Below are 17,183 nucleotides of genomic sequence, written 5' to 3' on the forward strand. Positions count from 1 at the left end.
GCTTGTTTATTCCCAGAATTTCGGGTCAGGGAATTCAGCATTAAAAAGTTCGTTGTTGTTGTTGTTGTTCAGGGCAGGGAGAATCCATAAAAGTGAGAGGAATCCGGGCTGGAGCCGGGATTTGCCTTCGGGTTCCTCCCTTGATCCCTTGGAATGTTGGGATCCGCCTGGAAGGCCGGCGCCCTGTCCCTGGGATTTCCTGTGCTGCCAGGAAATTAAATGGAAATCACAAGGCTGCCTCCAGGCTCCTGGGAAAGCAGGAAATAAAATGGGAAATTTAGGTCGCGGGTCATAGTTTGGAGCTTGATATTCCAAATATTCCAAAATTCCAATGTTCAAATACTCCAATATTCAAATAATCTAGTATTCAAATACTCCAATATTCAAATGTTTAAATATTTCAGTATTCCTATACTCCAACACTCTAATATTCAATTATTCCAATAATCCAATATTCCAGTATCCAAATACCACAATATTCCAAAATCCAAATATTCCAATATTTAAATATTAAGATACTCCAAATATTCCAATATTTCAATATTCCAATACTCCAAATATTCTGATATTCTAGTCATGGAATTCTTTGGCTGGGCACCGACCAATGGTCACATTCCCAAGGTTCCAGGAGCGTTTTCCCAGTTTTGGGAATTTTGGAAATTCTGCGCAGGGCCCGGAGTTGGATTTGGTCCCTTCCAAGGAGGACATTCCATGAAAATTCCCCTCTTTTTCAGGCACCTCACCTGAATCCCTACAATTCAAAAGTGTCCGATTCATATAAAAGGGAACAAAAAAAAAAATAAAATCCAAGGGACCAAAAAAAACCCCCAAAAAACCAAAAAAAACCACCCCCAAACCCCCAAATTCCAGGCCCCTTCCCTCATGCAGAAGTGACTCCCAAAGTCGGCATTCCCAGTCCTGCTCATTTTCCCTGGGGTTTTCTTGTGGGACAAACGGGGAACAAAGGGCATGGAGCAGGAAATGGGAATTTGGGGTTTTTTTTGGGATGAGCCTGCTCCTTTCCCCTCTTTGTGGTGCCGGGGCAGCACTGGCCCCTTTGAGACAGGGAATTTTTGGGAGCTGTCCTGATGATCCCTCCTGTCTCCCCTGGATTCCCGGGAAAGAATCCGCGTGTCCCACTAATTATGGGATGCCCCGAGTCCTTCCTGGATGGATTTTCAAAGGGATTCCTGCCTGCAGCTCCCCTGGGAATGAGGAATTCCTTCTTTTCCCTTGGCTGGGATCCACTGGGATTTTTTTTTTTTTGGGGGGGGGGGGAGTGGAAAGGACTGGTTTGGCTGGAATTTTGGGAAAATTTGGCATCCCAGAAAATCCTCGATTTTCCAAGGTTTTTTGGCTGGTTGGTTGGTTGATTTTTTGGTTTTTTTGCGGGGGGAATGGAAAGGGCTGTTTCAGCTGGATTTTCAGGAAAATTTGACACCTCTGAGGATCCTTGGTTTTCCAGGTTTTTTATTTGTTTGGGGTTTTTTTGTTTTTTTTTTTTTTTTGGGGGGGGGGGGGGGTGTAAAGGGCTGTTTCGGCTGGAATTTCGGGAAAATTTAGCACCCCTGAGGATCTCTGATTTTCCAGTCGTTTTTTTTGCTGGCCCAGCCTCTTGGATCCCGGTGATCCAGGACATCCCTGGGAGCCAGAGCCGCACGTGGCCGGGTTTGGGGTGCAATTAAAGCCAAACCCAACCTCCTCAAAATTCCCTGGGGCATTCCCGGGCTCCATAAAAACCCGGCCAGCCCAGGCCTTTCCCGGGCTCTTCTCTCCAGCTCTTCCCCCTCATGACCTGGGTAAGTCCTGGAACTCCCAAAATTCTCCTTTTTATCCCCGAATGCTCCTCCACCTTTTTGGGATACACAGCTCTTCCGGCGGGAGCTGCTCTGAGGAAAAATGGGGAAGAAATTCCCTAGGGAATGGGATTTTTGGGGGGGTTTTCCTGCTTTTTTTCCCGGTAGGATTTGGGTCCGTAAAGGGCTGGAACCCGGCGGGAATCGGGCGTGGGATGGGAAGAGCCAAGAAGTCTCCTCCGAAGGAACCGGAGGAATTCCCTTCTGCTTTTATGGAATTCCAAACAGAGAATTTTTTTTTTTCCCCGACCAAAGCAAGGAGCTGACGGAATTTCAGACGGGAAAAATCCCCAATTCCTAAAAATTCCCGGCTAAACCCCCTAAAAACGAGTGGGAAGCATAAACAATCTCCCTAATTAAGAGGCGCTTTGTTCTAATGAGCTTCGGCTGTTGCGGTAATTGCTGCCATTGTTGTTTTTATTGGACAATGATTGTTTTGATTGTGATGATAACGAGTTTTCCTAACCAGCCGGACACGTGACTCTGTCTCGGTTTAGGATTTGGGAAGATGAAACCTTAAACCCTGGAATGATAGAATTCGGGGTGCTTAGAAAATATATAACTTTAATTTATTTTTTTTTTACACAATCTACAATGTAGATTTTTTTTTTTTAATTTAGTGCTTAGCTCTAAAAAAAAATAATATTGGAATGAAACCATTTTTGGTCAAAATAATCCTGCTTGGACCTGGGAAAACTCCCTAAAATGGGAGTTTTTGTGGAGCAGGATGTTTTTTCCTATGACTTCCAAGAAAAAGGAAGACTTTTCAGAGGAGAACAGTGATGCAGCACTGGGGGCTGATTTATTGGGTGCAATTCTCCCAAAATCAGTGAAGCTGGAGCTATGTCCAACCCTATGTCACCTGCTCCGTGTCCATTCCAACCCCAAATCTTCTGGGGTATTTAATCCTTTTATCCACTTGGGGTTTTGCCTTAATTTTTGCCTTTCCTCCACCGAAAATTTTGCTGCATTTGCTAAAAAAAAACCCCGAGATTTGCCCTAAGAGAGATCCACGGCTGTTCCTGCCCCATCCCAGACCCCAAATCCCTGTGAGATCAGAGCTCCAGAGAGCCCCAAACCCTTCCTGAGCCTCGGCGTGGCTTCGTGGCTACACCCAGCTATTATAGGGTGGCCACACCTGTAATTTTGGCTCGTCTTTCATCTCACGGGAGCTCAACTTGAAAGGGTGACCCAGGGAGGGCCCCGAGGTGCTCGGGAGTCGCCCAAAAGCTCGGGAGGTGAAACACCGCGGTTTGGAGGGTGGCACGAACCGGCCTGGCTGAAATTCCGGATTTTTTCAGGCTTTCGAGAGCAGAACCTGGAGCCGAGGACAGAATTTTCTCTCCCCTCCCAAACACGCCCTGCTTTGAGTCACGGGCCGCGAGGAGAGCGGGGCGTGCGGGCGAGCTTTGCTGCTGAATCACCAAAAAAGACCAAAAAAAATCACTGTTTTCTTTCCCACAGCTCTGAACCCTGCTCCGCCATGCACTGCCCCGGCGAGCGCTGCACGCCGCTCCTCCTGCCGGGCCCCAAATTCATCCCCGAGCTGCTCCCGCCATGCCCGGCTCACCCTGAGCCCTTCGCCAACACCTGCCACCCCCTGAGCATCACCAAGGGCCCGGCGCCGCGCTGGCAGAGCTGTCCCCAAGGTGCCACCGCGATGTCGCTGCTGCCGTGCCAGCCGCTGGTGCAGAAATGTCTCCTGCTCTACCCTGAGCCCTGCGAGACCACGCGGCTGCTGCCCCGCCCGAGGGGCTCCGGAATCCCCCAGACCCTGCCGGCCCCGCAGAGCCCCCGCGGCGCCAAGAAACGCGTGGCCAAGAGCCTCCCGCCATGCGCTCCGCGCTGCCCCGAGCCGGGCCGGCTGCGCTTCCCCCCGTGCGGCATCCGCTGCTCCTCGGCGTCGTGCCGCGGCGAGTGCCGCTCGCACAAGGTGGCCACGTGCCTCCCGCGCTGCCCCGAGCTGAGCGGCGGCTACTCGCTGCCGCTGCGAGGTGTCACCGAGTGTCCCCCGCAGCAGAGCGTCACTCGCTCCTTCCTGCAGGAGCAGCTGGCCGGGGTCGACCCGCACCGCTGCTCCAAGGGGTACCCGACGCAGGAATTTGTCACCTGCTGCTCCTCGGAGCAGCGCCTGAGCAGCGCCACCGCCACCGCCACGCACGGTGTCACCAAGGCCACCAAGGAGTGTCCCCCGCTCCGGGCAGTGGCCAAGGGCTCGCTGCCGCTTGAGGCGACCAAGGGCAGGAGCTGCTCCGCGCAGCACCTGAGCAAGTCCCGCTGTGGCCACCACCACCCCCGGGGCGCCCCGCGGCCCTCCCGGCTGGCCCCGGCCGGGGCCAAGCGCTCCAGCCACTCCAAGAAAAGCCGCTCCGCTTCCAAGTGGCTCTGGTGAGGGAGGGGCGGGAAAAGTCGGGAATGCCGCGGGAGATGGAGCCCAGGGTTTGGGGTGATGCCCATGGGGTGATCCCCGCCTTGAGCCCGTGGTTGGGGTGATCTCCCCACTCCTTGGAGCCCAGTTTTGGGGTGATTTCCCCTCTCCATGGAGCCCAGGTTTGGGATGATCCTCATGGGGTGATTCCCCCTTCCTTGGAGCCCAGGTTTGGGGTGATTTCCCCTTCCTTGGAGCCCAGGTTTGGGGTGATTCCCCCTTCCTTGGAGCCCAGGTTTGGGGTTATCCCCCCTCAACGGAACCCAGGTTTGGTTTGGGGTGATCCCCCCTGGTTGGAGCCCAAGTTTGGGGTGATCCCCCCTCCATGGAGCCCTGGTTTGGTTTGGGGTGATCACCCCTGGTTGGAGCCCGGGTTTGATTTGGGGTGATCCCCCCTAGTTGGAGCCTGGGTTTGGTTTGGGGTGATTCCCCACTGCCCTTGGAGCCCAGGGTTGGTTTGGGATGATCCCCCCTCCATTCCCAGTCCTGCTCCCCAAGCCTGGTTTCACCCCATATTGTACCCATGTTCCACTCACAGAGCAAATCTCCCATTTTATTCGACCCCAAATTTGGATTTTCCAGCACCAGGAAGGTGTTGGGTAGAGGTTGAAGAGCTCTGAACCACTCGAGCCTCACCCCAACACCTTCATGACAACGTCTGCGCCCTGTTTTTATGTTGTGGGATCAGTTTCACTCTGGTTGTACCGCTCACATTAAACTCAGGTTACAGCTGATTCCTGCTCTCTGCCTGAATTATTTTCCATCTTTTTAAACAGTTTTTAATTCCTACTGCTGGGAAAAAAAGCCTTTCCCTGTTGTTTCACTGCTCCTTTTGTGTAAAATAAGGGAAATAATCACAATTTTAGGGCTGGGTTCACTACCATGGATTTACTGGGGGGAGGGGATGAAGTTCCTCGGGAATTCCTTCCCAGTATCCAACCTAAACTCCCCCCTGTCAAGCTGAACCCATTCCCCCTTTCCTGGCACTCCAGGTCCTTGGGGAAAAAAAAACAAAAACAAAACCCAACAATAAAAACCAAACCAAACAAAAAAAAAAAAATCTCAAATTTCCCTTCAAGGCCACAGTAGGGTCACCCCAAAGCTTCTTCAGGCTGGATATTCCCAATTCCCTCAGCCTTTCCTCCCAGTAGGAGAGGAAAAAATGGGGAAGAGGGGAAGGATCAGCAGGAAAAGGTTAAATTGTAAAAATCTGAGCTCCTGATTCCGTGGGTTTGCTGCTGATAACGGAGCTGTGTTGCGAGGACAAAATAAAAAGCAGCTGTCTCAAAGCAGCAGCGAAATTTTGCCGTAATTCCGTTGTCTCCACACGAGGACGTTGCTCAGGCTCTCCTGCTCCCCTGTCCCTCCCTCATCCCGAGGTTTTCCGGGTGGGATCTGCCCTTGGAAGAGTCACAGACCTGGAAAAGGCGACCGGGAACCCAACAGCGCCGCGGGGCGGTGCTGCCGCCTGGTGGCCACAGGGGAGAACTGCGCAGGGAATCCCATCCCCAACCCAAAAAATCCCATTCCTGAATCCCAGAAAATCCCATCCTCATCCCAAAAATCCCAATCCTGAATCCCAAAAGATCCCAATCCTGAATCCTAAAAAATGCCATCCTCACCACAAAAAATCCCATCCCTGTAGCCCAAAAAATCCCATGCCTGAATCTCAAAAAATCCCATTCCCGATTCCCAAAGGAGTTTCCGCTCCCAGAAATCAAAGGGAATCGAAACTCCCACCCCAGGTTCCTGATATCAGTTTTTTTCCTGTAAACTGACATCATATATTCCCAATAATCTGCAAATTATAATCATAAATAATCCTATTCCAATACGAAATCATAACCCCAATAAAAAAATCTCAATGGGATCGGCCTCGATTGGGAAGGAGGAATTCAAACCCCAAATTTTTTTTTGGAATTCTGTGAGAAGCTGGGATTGTCTTTTGGGACGGGATGAGGGAAATAATCCTGATAATGAGGTTCCCACAAAACGTAGGGATGTCAAAACGCCTCAGGAATATTCGTGAGTAATTTATGCATGCAAAGTGTTTTCTCCTTGTGATATAAATAACAAATTATCCCAGGAAAACACCTCGGGGCTCGGAGCAGCTCTGGAGTATTCCCCCCTGCATGGAATAAATTCCACAAATAAACAGGATGTTGTTCTCCAGGCTAACTCTGGGTGTTTTGCGTATTCATGAAGCAAACCAATCGATTTCTCCTCAAAAATCACCCCAAAATTGGCTTCGGCTCAGCCTGGGGGAATTTCCAGGGGCAGGAACAGATTCCCAGGAATTTCCACTGGAACAGATTGTCCAGGGAATGTTGGGATCTCCCTCAGTGGGGATATTCCAGAGACATCCTGAAAATCCCGTGCCAGGTTTGGGCAGGAGTCCTTCCCACCTGAAGAATCCCCAAATTACCATGAATTCCATAAAATTCAAAATTAGTTCCATAAAACACTAATTCCAGAATACTGGGATTCTCTCAGCTCTGAGGATCCACCCAAATCCTCAGGAAATCATCAAAACTCCATGAAATTAATCAAATTTTTCCAGCTTCCACAGGATTAATTTTTTCCCCTCATATTTTAGTCTTTAATGTTTAATTTTTTTATCAGACTTTTTTATTTACTATAAACTTTAAAAACTTTTAAATTTAAATTTGAATTCTTAAAATTAATTTTTAAATTAATTTTTAAAATAAAAAAGAGAATGTTTAAAAATGTTTAATATTTAATGCCTTGAGGCATTTTTAACCCAAGGAAAAACTGGGATGGGGCTTGGAGCAAGCTGGGAGAGCAGGAAGCATTCCTGTCCCTGGAAAAGCTTTGGAATGTGATGAGATTTAATCCCCTTCCTACCCAAACCATCCCAGGGTTGAAAATCTAGGAAGAAATTGTGAAATCCCTTCCAAAATTCACTTTTCCTGCAAAAAAACCCCCAAAACCAACAGGAATCCTGGGTGATACGACAGGAATTCCCATGGAAAAGGGAATCATTTGGGTAAACAACCCCGAAATAATTACCAGTAATTAAGATTATTACACATGAGGGGAAGGCAATTAAACCCTCGCGCCCAAAGGCTGCCTCAGCTTCCTGGAAGTTCGGGAGTTCTTATAAAACTCCACGGATTTGGGGCTCCCCCGGACATTCCTGGTGATTCCTTCCTGGAATATTGGTAAGTCCCTCTCCCTTCCGTCCCATAATTTGGGGAAAATGGGAAATCAAAATGAATAATTGGGAAAATGAAATAAACAATTGGGGTTTCTTGGGAATTCTGTGGCTCCAAAAATTCCAAAGGGAGATTCCCTGCTGGGAATTATTTTGTTGGGTATTTGGGTTTAAAAATTCTTGTTAAAATGTAAAAAAATTCTGCTGGAGTGTAGTAATTATCATTTAACTGTCAATAACAATAAAAGTTACTTTAATTTTAATTCTGGTGGGATTAGGGTGAGTCTGTCATAAAATCATGGAATGTTTTTGGATGGAAGGAAATTTAAAGGTCAAGATGCTCAGCAACATTTTATCCATATTTTTCCATTAAAAGTCAGAGAAAACTTGTGATTTTATCTTTTTTTTCTCAAAAAAATTTATTATTAATAAATCAAATTTATTTTCTATGGGATAGAAAGGGAGGAAAATCTTTTTTCCACTTTATTTTCCTGCCAGAATGATCCAAACTGAGCCCATTTTCCCTAAAAAGTTATTTCTCCCAATTCCCAACCAGCCAAGGAATTTCTTTGGTGCAAAACTCCATTTTTGTAGCACTTTTGAGAAGAAGAAACTCCAATTCTGCTGTTTTCCCACCAAAAAACTTAGGGAATTGTCTGAAAAAAACCCATTTGATCTCCATAGAAATCCCCATCAGGTAAATAATAGGATTCCCCTGGACTTTTCCAGCGGAATCTTTGGAGAAAAACCAGGAATTTGATGAATTTGAGGAGTTTAAGCCAACACCTACCTCTGAAGGAGCCTCTGGAAGAGCCTGGATTCCTCCAGGGACACAAATTTCAGGGATTTTTTTGGGGGGAATCATCTGCATCCCACAGCTCTGAATCCTGACAGGTAAATCCCTGGAAAAATTCTGGAATTAATTCCACAAGAATGTAGATTCAGGGTCCAGGGGAAAAAAAATTTGGGCACCAAAATTCTGTGTGGAGTTCTGGGCCCTCGGGAGTTCATGTGGAGGAAGGATTTCTCCAGAATCCCAGGGATTTTGGAGCTGTCAGGGTGAAGGGAGCGCTCCGGATGCGGATCCGGAGCTGGGAGAGATCCCAGGCTCTGTAATCTGCTCCGGGTAATTATCCCAACGAGGGCTGGGCAGGTTGAGATAAACAAATCATCCGGGAAGGATGGAAAATCCTGGAATCACGGCCTGGAAAAGCCAGGGTGGGGTGTTTTGGGAAGGTTGAGGTGGGTGGGGAAAAGGAGAAACTGAGCTGGGAGTTCAGTTTCAAAGTAATATTTAAAATGTTCAATGATTTTTTAAAACTACAATTAAAAAACTGAATTTTAAAAGCACAACGAAAATTAAACAGGATTTTAAAAACGAAGATTAAGAAACGGGATGAAATTTAAAAATAACTGAAAATGAAATAAAATTTTTAAAAATGCCTTAATTTTAAAAATACAATGATAATTAAACCTAATTTTAAAAAATAAAATTAAAGAACTAAATATTTTTTAAATTAAAAATACATTTTAAATTGGATTAAATCAAGTAAAATAAAACTAAAATAAACATTAAGTAGAGCAAGGTTTTTTTCCCACTGGGATTTACAAATAACCAGGAATACATTTTCTAATTCCTGGATATTTTTGCTCTTCTGGCTGCAGGTTCTCCCTGGTTCTTCCCAGATGTGCTCGGAATTCCAGGGGCCATGTCCGGGGCCAGCGGCCTCCGGCTCCAGCCAGCCCTGCGTGGTTTCCTGCCCCGCTTCCCGCGTCATCATCTTCCCTCCTCCCGTGCTCGTGACATTCCCAGGGCCCATCCTCAGCACCTGCCCGCAGGAGACCGTGCTGGGATCCTCGGGAATGCCAGAAGGATCCTCGGGAATTGCGCTGGGATCCCCAGGAATGGCGCTGGGATCCTCAGGAACCTCCCTGAGCTCCCATGGAGCGCAAATCCCACGTTCCGGGGCTTTCATCCCAGAATTCACCTCCAGGCCCATCCTCGGCGTGGACCCACAGGAGACCCTGCTGGGATCCTCGGGAATGGTGCTGGGATCCTCAGGAATGCTGGAGGGGGGAGCGGGAACTTTCCGAAATTCCCTGAGGTCCCATGGAGCACCAATCCCACGTTCCGGGGGTTTCGTCCCAAAGTTCGGCCCCCGGCGAGCGTCGCGCTGCTCCTACATTTTTACTTCCCGTTGGATCCATCCCTGCCGAAGGAGCAGCTGCAGGAGCCAGCAGCCAACTGGGAACGGGAGCCAGGAGAATATTCCAGATCCGGAAAAGCCGGGAACGGAAAACGAGGAGGCAGCAAAGGAGGAAGAGGAAATCTTGGAAGTGTGACGCGGATCCGACCCCAATCCAAAGGCTCTGGAGGCTCCTCCAAAGCAGATTTGGGAATTTGAGTTCAGCTTAAGTTGGGGCTTTTTTTAAGGTTGGGGTTTTTTAAGTTGAGATTTTTTTCCCCTCAGACATTCCCAAGCAGTGGAATAAAGCCATTAAATAACATTTTTTTCCAAATTTTGGGATAACCTGATACTTGTTATCTGGTTTGTGGGAGCAATTTGTTGTTCTTCTGTGGTTTTCTAGAAAAATCAAGATTGGGGAGCACCTCACATGTGGTCGGATCTGACAAAGCCTTTCCCCGCCAGGCCTAATTAAGCCTGATTTAGCTTTTATGGGAATTACTCACCAGGAAATTCCCTTTTCATTGGGATAAATACAAGCGTAATCCCGTCACCACTTCCCGGCTTTCACTTTCACCACAGGAAAGGGAATAAACCAGTCTCCTTATATTTAATTTTAATAAAAGGAAAAAATTGTGGAAATTAATTGTTTTTTATATAAAAATTAACTCAGCAGGAAAATTTGGCCACAAAAATGTGGATTTTCTGTCTTGGAAGTGTCCAGTGCAAGGTTGGATGGGCTTGGAATAACCTGGGATAGTGGAATTGTCCCTTGCCCACGGATCTGGATGATCCCACCCAAACCATTGCAAAATTCCAGGATAAAAGTAAAGAATCTTCACCTGGACCTATGTACTTTATCCCATAATTTATTTTTATTTTATATTTTATTTTAATTTTTATTTTGTTTTTTTTATTCTTGTTCTTTCCCTTCCCATTAAAACTATTCTGCATTATCACAGTGGTTTCCTGGTTTTCTTTTCCAGGGAAATTCTCCTAACTGGGAAATTTGGATAAATCCCTAATCCCTGAGGGTTTTTTGTGGACCGGGGAAGTTTCAGCTGTGCTTGAATGGTTGGAATTTTGGAATTCCTCACCAATCTTAGGGTGGGCTCCTCCTTCTGGGACCAGCCCAAATCCAGGGGTTCCCTTCAAAGGGAAAAGGGATTGTGGAAAATTTGTCAGGGATGTTAAAACAACTCCTAAACAGGCAGAAGGAAGAATCCCAACCTCTGAGGAGGCTTTTTCCGTGTTTTGGAGGGATTTCACTTTCTCTGTGCCCACCCTCCTCACCTGGGCATCCAGGTGGGAAACAGGAAGTTTTTCCATGCTCCCAAATCCCCCCAAACCTGTTCCTGCTGAAACAATCCCCTCAAATATTCCCCGCCTCTCCACATTTAAATTTTTCCCTTAATAGGGAATAATTTTTCCCTTTTTTTGGGGGGAGTTCTCACTTTGGGAGCTCCCATAAATCCCTTTGTTTACTCCATTTCTGTGTGCCCCACTTTCCCATTCCTGTTCCCGATGCCAGTGGTGATATAATGATCCCCATATCTTGGAGGATCAGCCCGTGAGCCGTGGGCAGCCCACGGATCCCACATTTCTTGTTTGGCTCTGGGGGAAAAGGTTGGGAAAACTCCGGCAATGAGGTCATGAGCGGGGCGGACCCCACGACCTCGGGGTTGACTCATCGGCCCCAGCGGCTCCACCCCATCCAGCTCCAGGAGTTGGACAATCTCCAGTTCCACACAGGGCTCAGGAAGAGGAGGAATGGGAATTACTCCTTTTATAAGTTTTTGGGGTAAATCTTCATTAAAGGAAGATCCCACAGCTGTTGAGGTTGGAAAATATCTCCAAGGTTGAGTCCAAGCTGTGTCCGATCCCAGACCCATGTCCAGGAATTCCTTGGACACCTCCAGAGGTGGCCACTCCAAACATCCCTGGGCAGCCCCTTCCAAGCCCTTTTCCCTTTTCCAGGAGGGATTTTCCCAAATTTCCCACCCTGAGCCTCCCCTGGCACAGCTTGAGGCTGTTCCTTCTTGTCCTGGCCCTGTTCCCTGGGATCAGATCCCAAATCCCCCCAGGAAGAGCCTGAAATTCCCCCAGGAGTCTCCTCACTGAGGCTGTTTGGAAAAGAGCCACCAGCTTTTCCACCAAGAACTCAGAGCTGGATCCCGTTTGGATCAATCTAATCCCCTTTGCATCAGTCTGATCCCTTTTGGATCCAGCTGATCTGATTTTTTTCCCCACAGATCTTGTTTGGGTCCATTCCATGGGGTTTTTTGCCCCAGTAGTCTCCCAAACAACCCTCAGCATTCTCCACTCATCTGCCTACTACTACTATTATTATTATTATTATTATTATTATTATTATTATTTTGATTTGCAGCTTGGAAAACCAAGGGTGCATCAGGAAACCTTGGATTTTCCAGCCAATTTGTCTTTTTTCCCTGCTTTTCCCCCCTTTTCCCACCTCCCACAAACCCATCCCACCTGTTTCTCTCCCAGTGCTCCCATATTTTTTACGGCCTTGCGCGGGGAGCTTGGCTGTTCCTCCTCCTCTGATCTTCACGGAATCCCAGGATGATTTGGAATGGAAAGGACCTCCAGGATGATCCAGATCCCTCATTCCCTTTCCCACATCCCATCCCACAACTCCTCCTCACAAGCCTTTCCCTTTCCCCTCTCCTGGCCCAGTAAAATACTCATTTATTGGGGGCAATCTGATGCCCAAAAGTGACCCAACCCGCCCAAGGATTCTCCATGCAGAGGGTGGATCTGAGGCTGGGGCACACCCCGGTATTAATAGGGTTATTCCCAATAACCTGTCATTATATTCCCAATATTGCATGGCAGCAAAATCTGGGATGAGGTCATGGAGACCAAGGCTTGGCCCAAGGCAAGAGACAGGGCTGCTTTTCCTCTGTAAATCCCTTTTCAGGCCCAAAAAATCACAGAAGTGGAATGCTTTGGGTTGGGAATGCCCTTAAAAATCATCTTATTCCAACTCCTTTCTGCTATCCCAGGATGCTCCAACCTGGCCTTGGACAATTCCAGGGATGGGATGGCCACAGCTTCTCTGGGAAATCCACTCCAGGGCCTCCTCACGCTCACAGGGAACCATTTCTTCCCGAAACCAAACCCAAATTTCTCCTTTTTCAGCTTGAACCCATCCCCTTTTTTCCCGTAACCACAATTCCAGGTGAATTCCAGGAGCAAGGAAAGCCCTGGAATTCCTGACAGATTTTCATTCAGGCTGAACCTTTGGCCTTGTTTAGCTGGACTAATCAGTGCTGTACAAATAATCGCAGCTGGAAAATATTCAAATATTTCCTCTGGATAAAAAAAATCCTGCGCTTTTTCCCCTGGGAAAATTTCCTTTTCCTTCCTTAAATCCAAATATAAATTCCTTTTACAGGATTTTGTGCCAGCAGCTCTGGGTTTAATCCTTGAAGGAACTCGGAGGAAGCTGCCAGATTTTCTTGCTGAGATGAGCAGCTTTAATGAGGCAATGAAGGCAAATGAAGATTTAATTAATATCTTTCTCATTAATGGATGATTAAATTGGATCTTAGCGCCACGCCTGGGTGAGCCATGGGGCGATACAGGAATGGGAATTGGCTCATTCCACAGGCACTAATGAAATAGTAAAATTAATTATTTGCAAGGGCGGAACTTCTAAGATGCCCCAAATAACCCCAAACTTCTCCCATGAGCACCTACCCTCCTGAGGAGCAGATCCTGCAGCTCTTTAGGAGCCCAGGATCCTGGAGGTTGGGAAAGAATTCCAAGGTCGTCGAGTCCAAGTTGTGTCTGATCCCACCTGGACACCCAGACCGATGTCCAGGAACTCCCCAGACACCTCCAGAACCCCAAACATCCCTGGGCAGACCCTTCCAAGGCCTTTTCCATTTTCCAGGAGGTATTTTCCCAAATTTCACACCCCTGGCACAGCTCGAGGCCGTTCCTTATTGTCCTGTCCCTGTTCCCTGAGATCAGATCCCAAATCCTCCCTGACAGAGGCCGAAATTCCCCCTGGATCCCCCTTTTCTCCAGGCTGAGCCCCACCAGCTCCCTCAGGATTTTCCAGACCCTTCTCCAGCTGCTCCAGCCCTGTTCCCATCCCTGGCCATGCTCCATTTCCTCAGTGAAGCTCAAAATCTCCTTCTCCTCAATCTTCTCGGGTTTGGGGTTGGGCTGAGCTCTATCAGATCTCACTCACCTACCCTGCCCAATCCTGGGGGCTCCAGAACCTCAAAAAAAACCCCAAAAAAACCCCCCAAAAAACCAGCTGAGACTCTGGGGACTCTTGGGGATGGTTCTGTGCCTGATCCTTGGGGTTCCCTTCCACCTCAGGATATTCTGAGATTTTGGGAAGTTCTGGAGGTGACCCTGACCCGGAGAAGGCGTTTGACTGGGGGCCCCGGAGGGACACCTGGCCCAGCTTTTAGACAGACCCAAATCACGCCCAGGCACTCCAGGCTTCCCCCCCCCGGGGCTGAAATTCCACCTTGCCTCGAGTTTTATCCAGGGAATTACAGACCATTAACTGGATTTTGTTTCCAAGATGAAAGATTCCCAGGAAATTGGGGTGCCGTCATTCTTGCCGAGCTCCCAGGAAAATCTCGTTGGGTGGTGGGGAAGAATTCCGCAGTTCCGGAGTTATTTGTGTGTTTAATTCTTTAATCACCACCTTTTGTGGTGCTGGAGGTAAAAAATGTTCCCAAACCTCTCCATGAGAGAGGAAATCCAAGTGGAAATGTGGTTTGTCCTTAAATTCTTAGGGAGATGAGATGGGAGACTCATCTCTTAGAGAGACTGAGATGTCCAGAAGGAAATGGGAGGTTGCCAAAGAATTTATTTTTTTAATAGGATCAATAATCACATAAGGGGGAATCACATCAATAATGGGCAGAAATGGACAGAAATTTGACATAAATTATCAGAAATGTACATAAATTATCAGAAATGTACATAAATGGACAGAAATTGATAGACATTAACATAAATGGACATATATTAACATAAATAAACCAAACTGTGATCCTGCCTTGGTCTGAGCAATAAAACAAATCATTAACAAGCAGTTGGTGGTGATTTCATTTAATCCCATATTTCCCCTTCAATCTCACAATTATCCAATGAAAAAACTCCCCAAAACATCATCCCTTTATTTGGAAATTGGATTTCAGGTGGGAGCTCAGAAACTGCTCCAAAACTGAGATTCCACGATCCAAACCAGCCTCAACTTTGCACAGCAATTCCCAAATTTCAGCCTATTTATTTTCCTGCTGGGTGTTGTTGGTTGTTCCCTTCCAAGCCTGGAACTGCCCCGATAAAATCTGGAGGAAAATGAGGGTTGCGGATGGTGTTCTGCCCTGATCTGGGATGATGACACCGATGATTTCCTCTCTGCCAAGCGGCCTTGGAGCCCAATTTTGGAAAATTATAGGGAAGAGCAAAGCAGCTGCAGCAGCTTCCTCTGATTTCATCTCCGTATGCAAAGCAGCCGGGAAGGATCAGAGCAGAGCCCTGGAATTCCTAAAGCCAGAAAATCAATTTACCAGGCACGACAACAACAACAACAACATCAACAACAACAACAACAACATCAGCGTGCCAGGAAAAAACAGGATGAGGAATCTGCCAGGTAAATCTCTGGAGCTGGTTTGTTTGAGGTGAGTCTGGAGCCACAAAGTGCTGCTCTTTAAAGTTGGGTTTTTAAAATGTAAAAACTATGTTGTTTTGTTGGGTTTTCCACCTGAATTCCTTTGCATTAAAAAAAAAAGCCAAAATTCCTGATTTTTAAAAAATTTAATTTATATTTCCAGAAGGATTTCTCTTCCAGCTGGGAAGGGAGTTTATCTCCTTCTCTTATCTCTTAAGGAACTCTTTGATCTGAGGCAGGTTCAGGGCTTGTGAAAGGAGTTTTGAGCCTGTGCCAGGGGTTTGCATTTGGGAGCTGATTTTTTTTGGAAGGATCTCCGTGGAATGTCAGGGCTGTGAAATTCCACAAAGGAAAGGATCCCATTAAAGCTTCCAGGGAAAATCCTCAAATCCAGAAAGAAACCCCAGGGATTTTTTTGGCAGTTTTGTGTTTTAAACCAATTTTCTCTCCTCAAGACAATGAAGAGGTTCTTATGGACTTTTTTCAAATGTTGGGTTTGGTAACTCCTGGAATTGCCTCAGCTGCCAATCACTGTAATTAATAGGTGCTTTTAATTGCCACAAATTAAGTGAGTCAGACTGTTCTGTGCTGCTCATGTGTCTTCTCTACTCATTATATTGATTCCAGAGCCATGAAATGTAAATAAAATAATTTATTTGTGTCTTTGTTTTTGTGTTTTCCTTTCATTTTAATAATTCACCACAACTGAGAAGGAAGAGGGGTTTTTTAATGCAAACGTGAGTGTGGAAATCACATTTTCAGCATTTTCCAGGTCCTGGGGATTTTTTTGAGCTGAGTTTGTGAGCCTGGACTTCAGGTAATGTTTGCTCTGGGTCCTCTAATCCAAAACTAAATTCCTCTCCTCATCTTGGCCTCTTAAAAACAGATCCCCAAAGGAAAATTCAATTTCTTCCTGGTTTTTAGTATTTTATAGGTGTTTATTCTGAGGGGGACAACCCTTGAGATTAGGAATTGCTGATAAAATGTAAAATCCTGGGCAGGTAGCCTTTTTTAGCTTAATTTATGATGGAATACTTGTCCAGGAATTGCTTTGGCACCTCAAACTTCCCACTTGGAATGTGAAAAGAAAATCCTCTGTTCAAAGGACACCTCCAAGCACACAAATTCCATAAAAACCCATGGGGTGAACACAAAGTGACCATGCAGGCACAGAGCGAATATTTTAGGGAAAAAAAACCTGTTTTAGGGCAAATCCCCCTCAGTGGATGGAGGGATTCCCAACAAAGGCCCTGGAAGGGTGAAGCACCTCTAGGCCTGGGCCTGTGAATTTATGTTCCAAGTCGGAAATTCCATAAAAACCCACAGGGTGAACACAAAGGGACCACGGACGCACAAAATGAATATTTTAGGGGAAATCCCCCTCAGTGGATGGTGGGAATCCCCACAAAGACCCTGGGAGGTTGAAACACCTGTACGCTTGGGGATTATCCCACATTGCTGTGTGGGCCTGGCAATTTAGAAGTCAGAAATTCCATAAAAACTCATGAGGTGGATCACGCGCACACAAAATGAATATTTTAAGGAAAATCCCCCTCCATTTTTAGGGAAAAATCCCTCGTCCATCCCCCAGGATGGAGAGATTTCCAGCAAAGGCCCAGGAAGGGTGAAGCACCTGCAGCGCCCTGTGTGGGACTGGGAATTATCTCCTAATCCTAAGGCGTTATCAAAACAGTTGCGACAAGGGGAGGCAGGAGCAGGGAAAACATTCCATTTCACAAGGGGTTGCGTCAAGGTGGCTCCCAATTTCCCTTCTCCATGACAGGATATAAAAGTGCTCCTGACTGGTGGCCCTGGAGCTGCCTCTGCTGAGTCGTTCTCCTTGCTGACGGGGTAAGTCAGATTTAACTGA

At 46.9% G+C, this 17,183-nt stretch overlaps 1 protein-coding gene across 1 annotated transcript; it reads left to right on the plus strand.

Annotated features, from left to right (window-relative positions):
• The first annotated feature begins 1,749 nt into the window (after window positions 1–1,749).
• On the plus strand, window positions 1,750–4,997 carry LOC120501887 (keratinocyte proline-rich protein-like). The gene is made up of 3 exons (XM_039708664.1): window positions 1,750–1,799; window positions 3,321–4,453; window positions 4,487–4,997. The coding sequence occupies exon 2, from the start codon at window positions 3,340–3,342 to the stop codon at window positions 4,246–4,248; it is 909 nt and encodes a 302-aa protein (XP_039564598.1). The 5' UTR covers window positions 1,750–1,799; window positions 3,321–3,339; the 3' UTR covers window positions 4,249–4,453; window positions 4,487–4,997.
• The last annotated feature ends 12,186 nt before the right edge of the window (window positions 4,998–17,183 follow it).

Source organism: Passer montanus, unplaced genomic scaffold, assembly GCF_014805655.1.
Source record: "Passer montanus isolate IOZ18808 unplaced genomic scaffold, ASM1480565v1 scaffold209, whole genome shotgun sequence".
Classification (NCBI taxonomy): domain Eukaryota; kingdom Metazoa; phylum Chordata; class Aves; order Passeriformes; family Passeridae; genus Passer; species Passer montanus.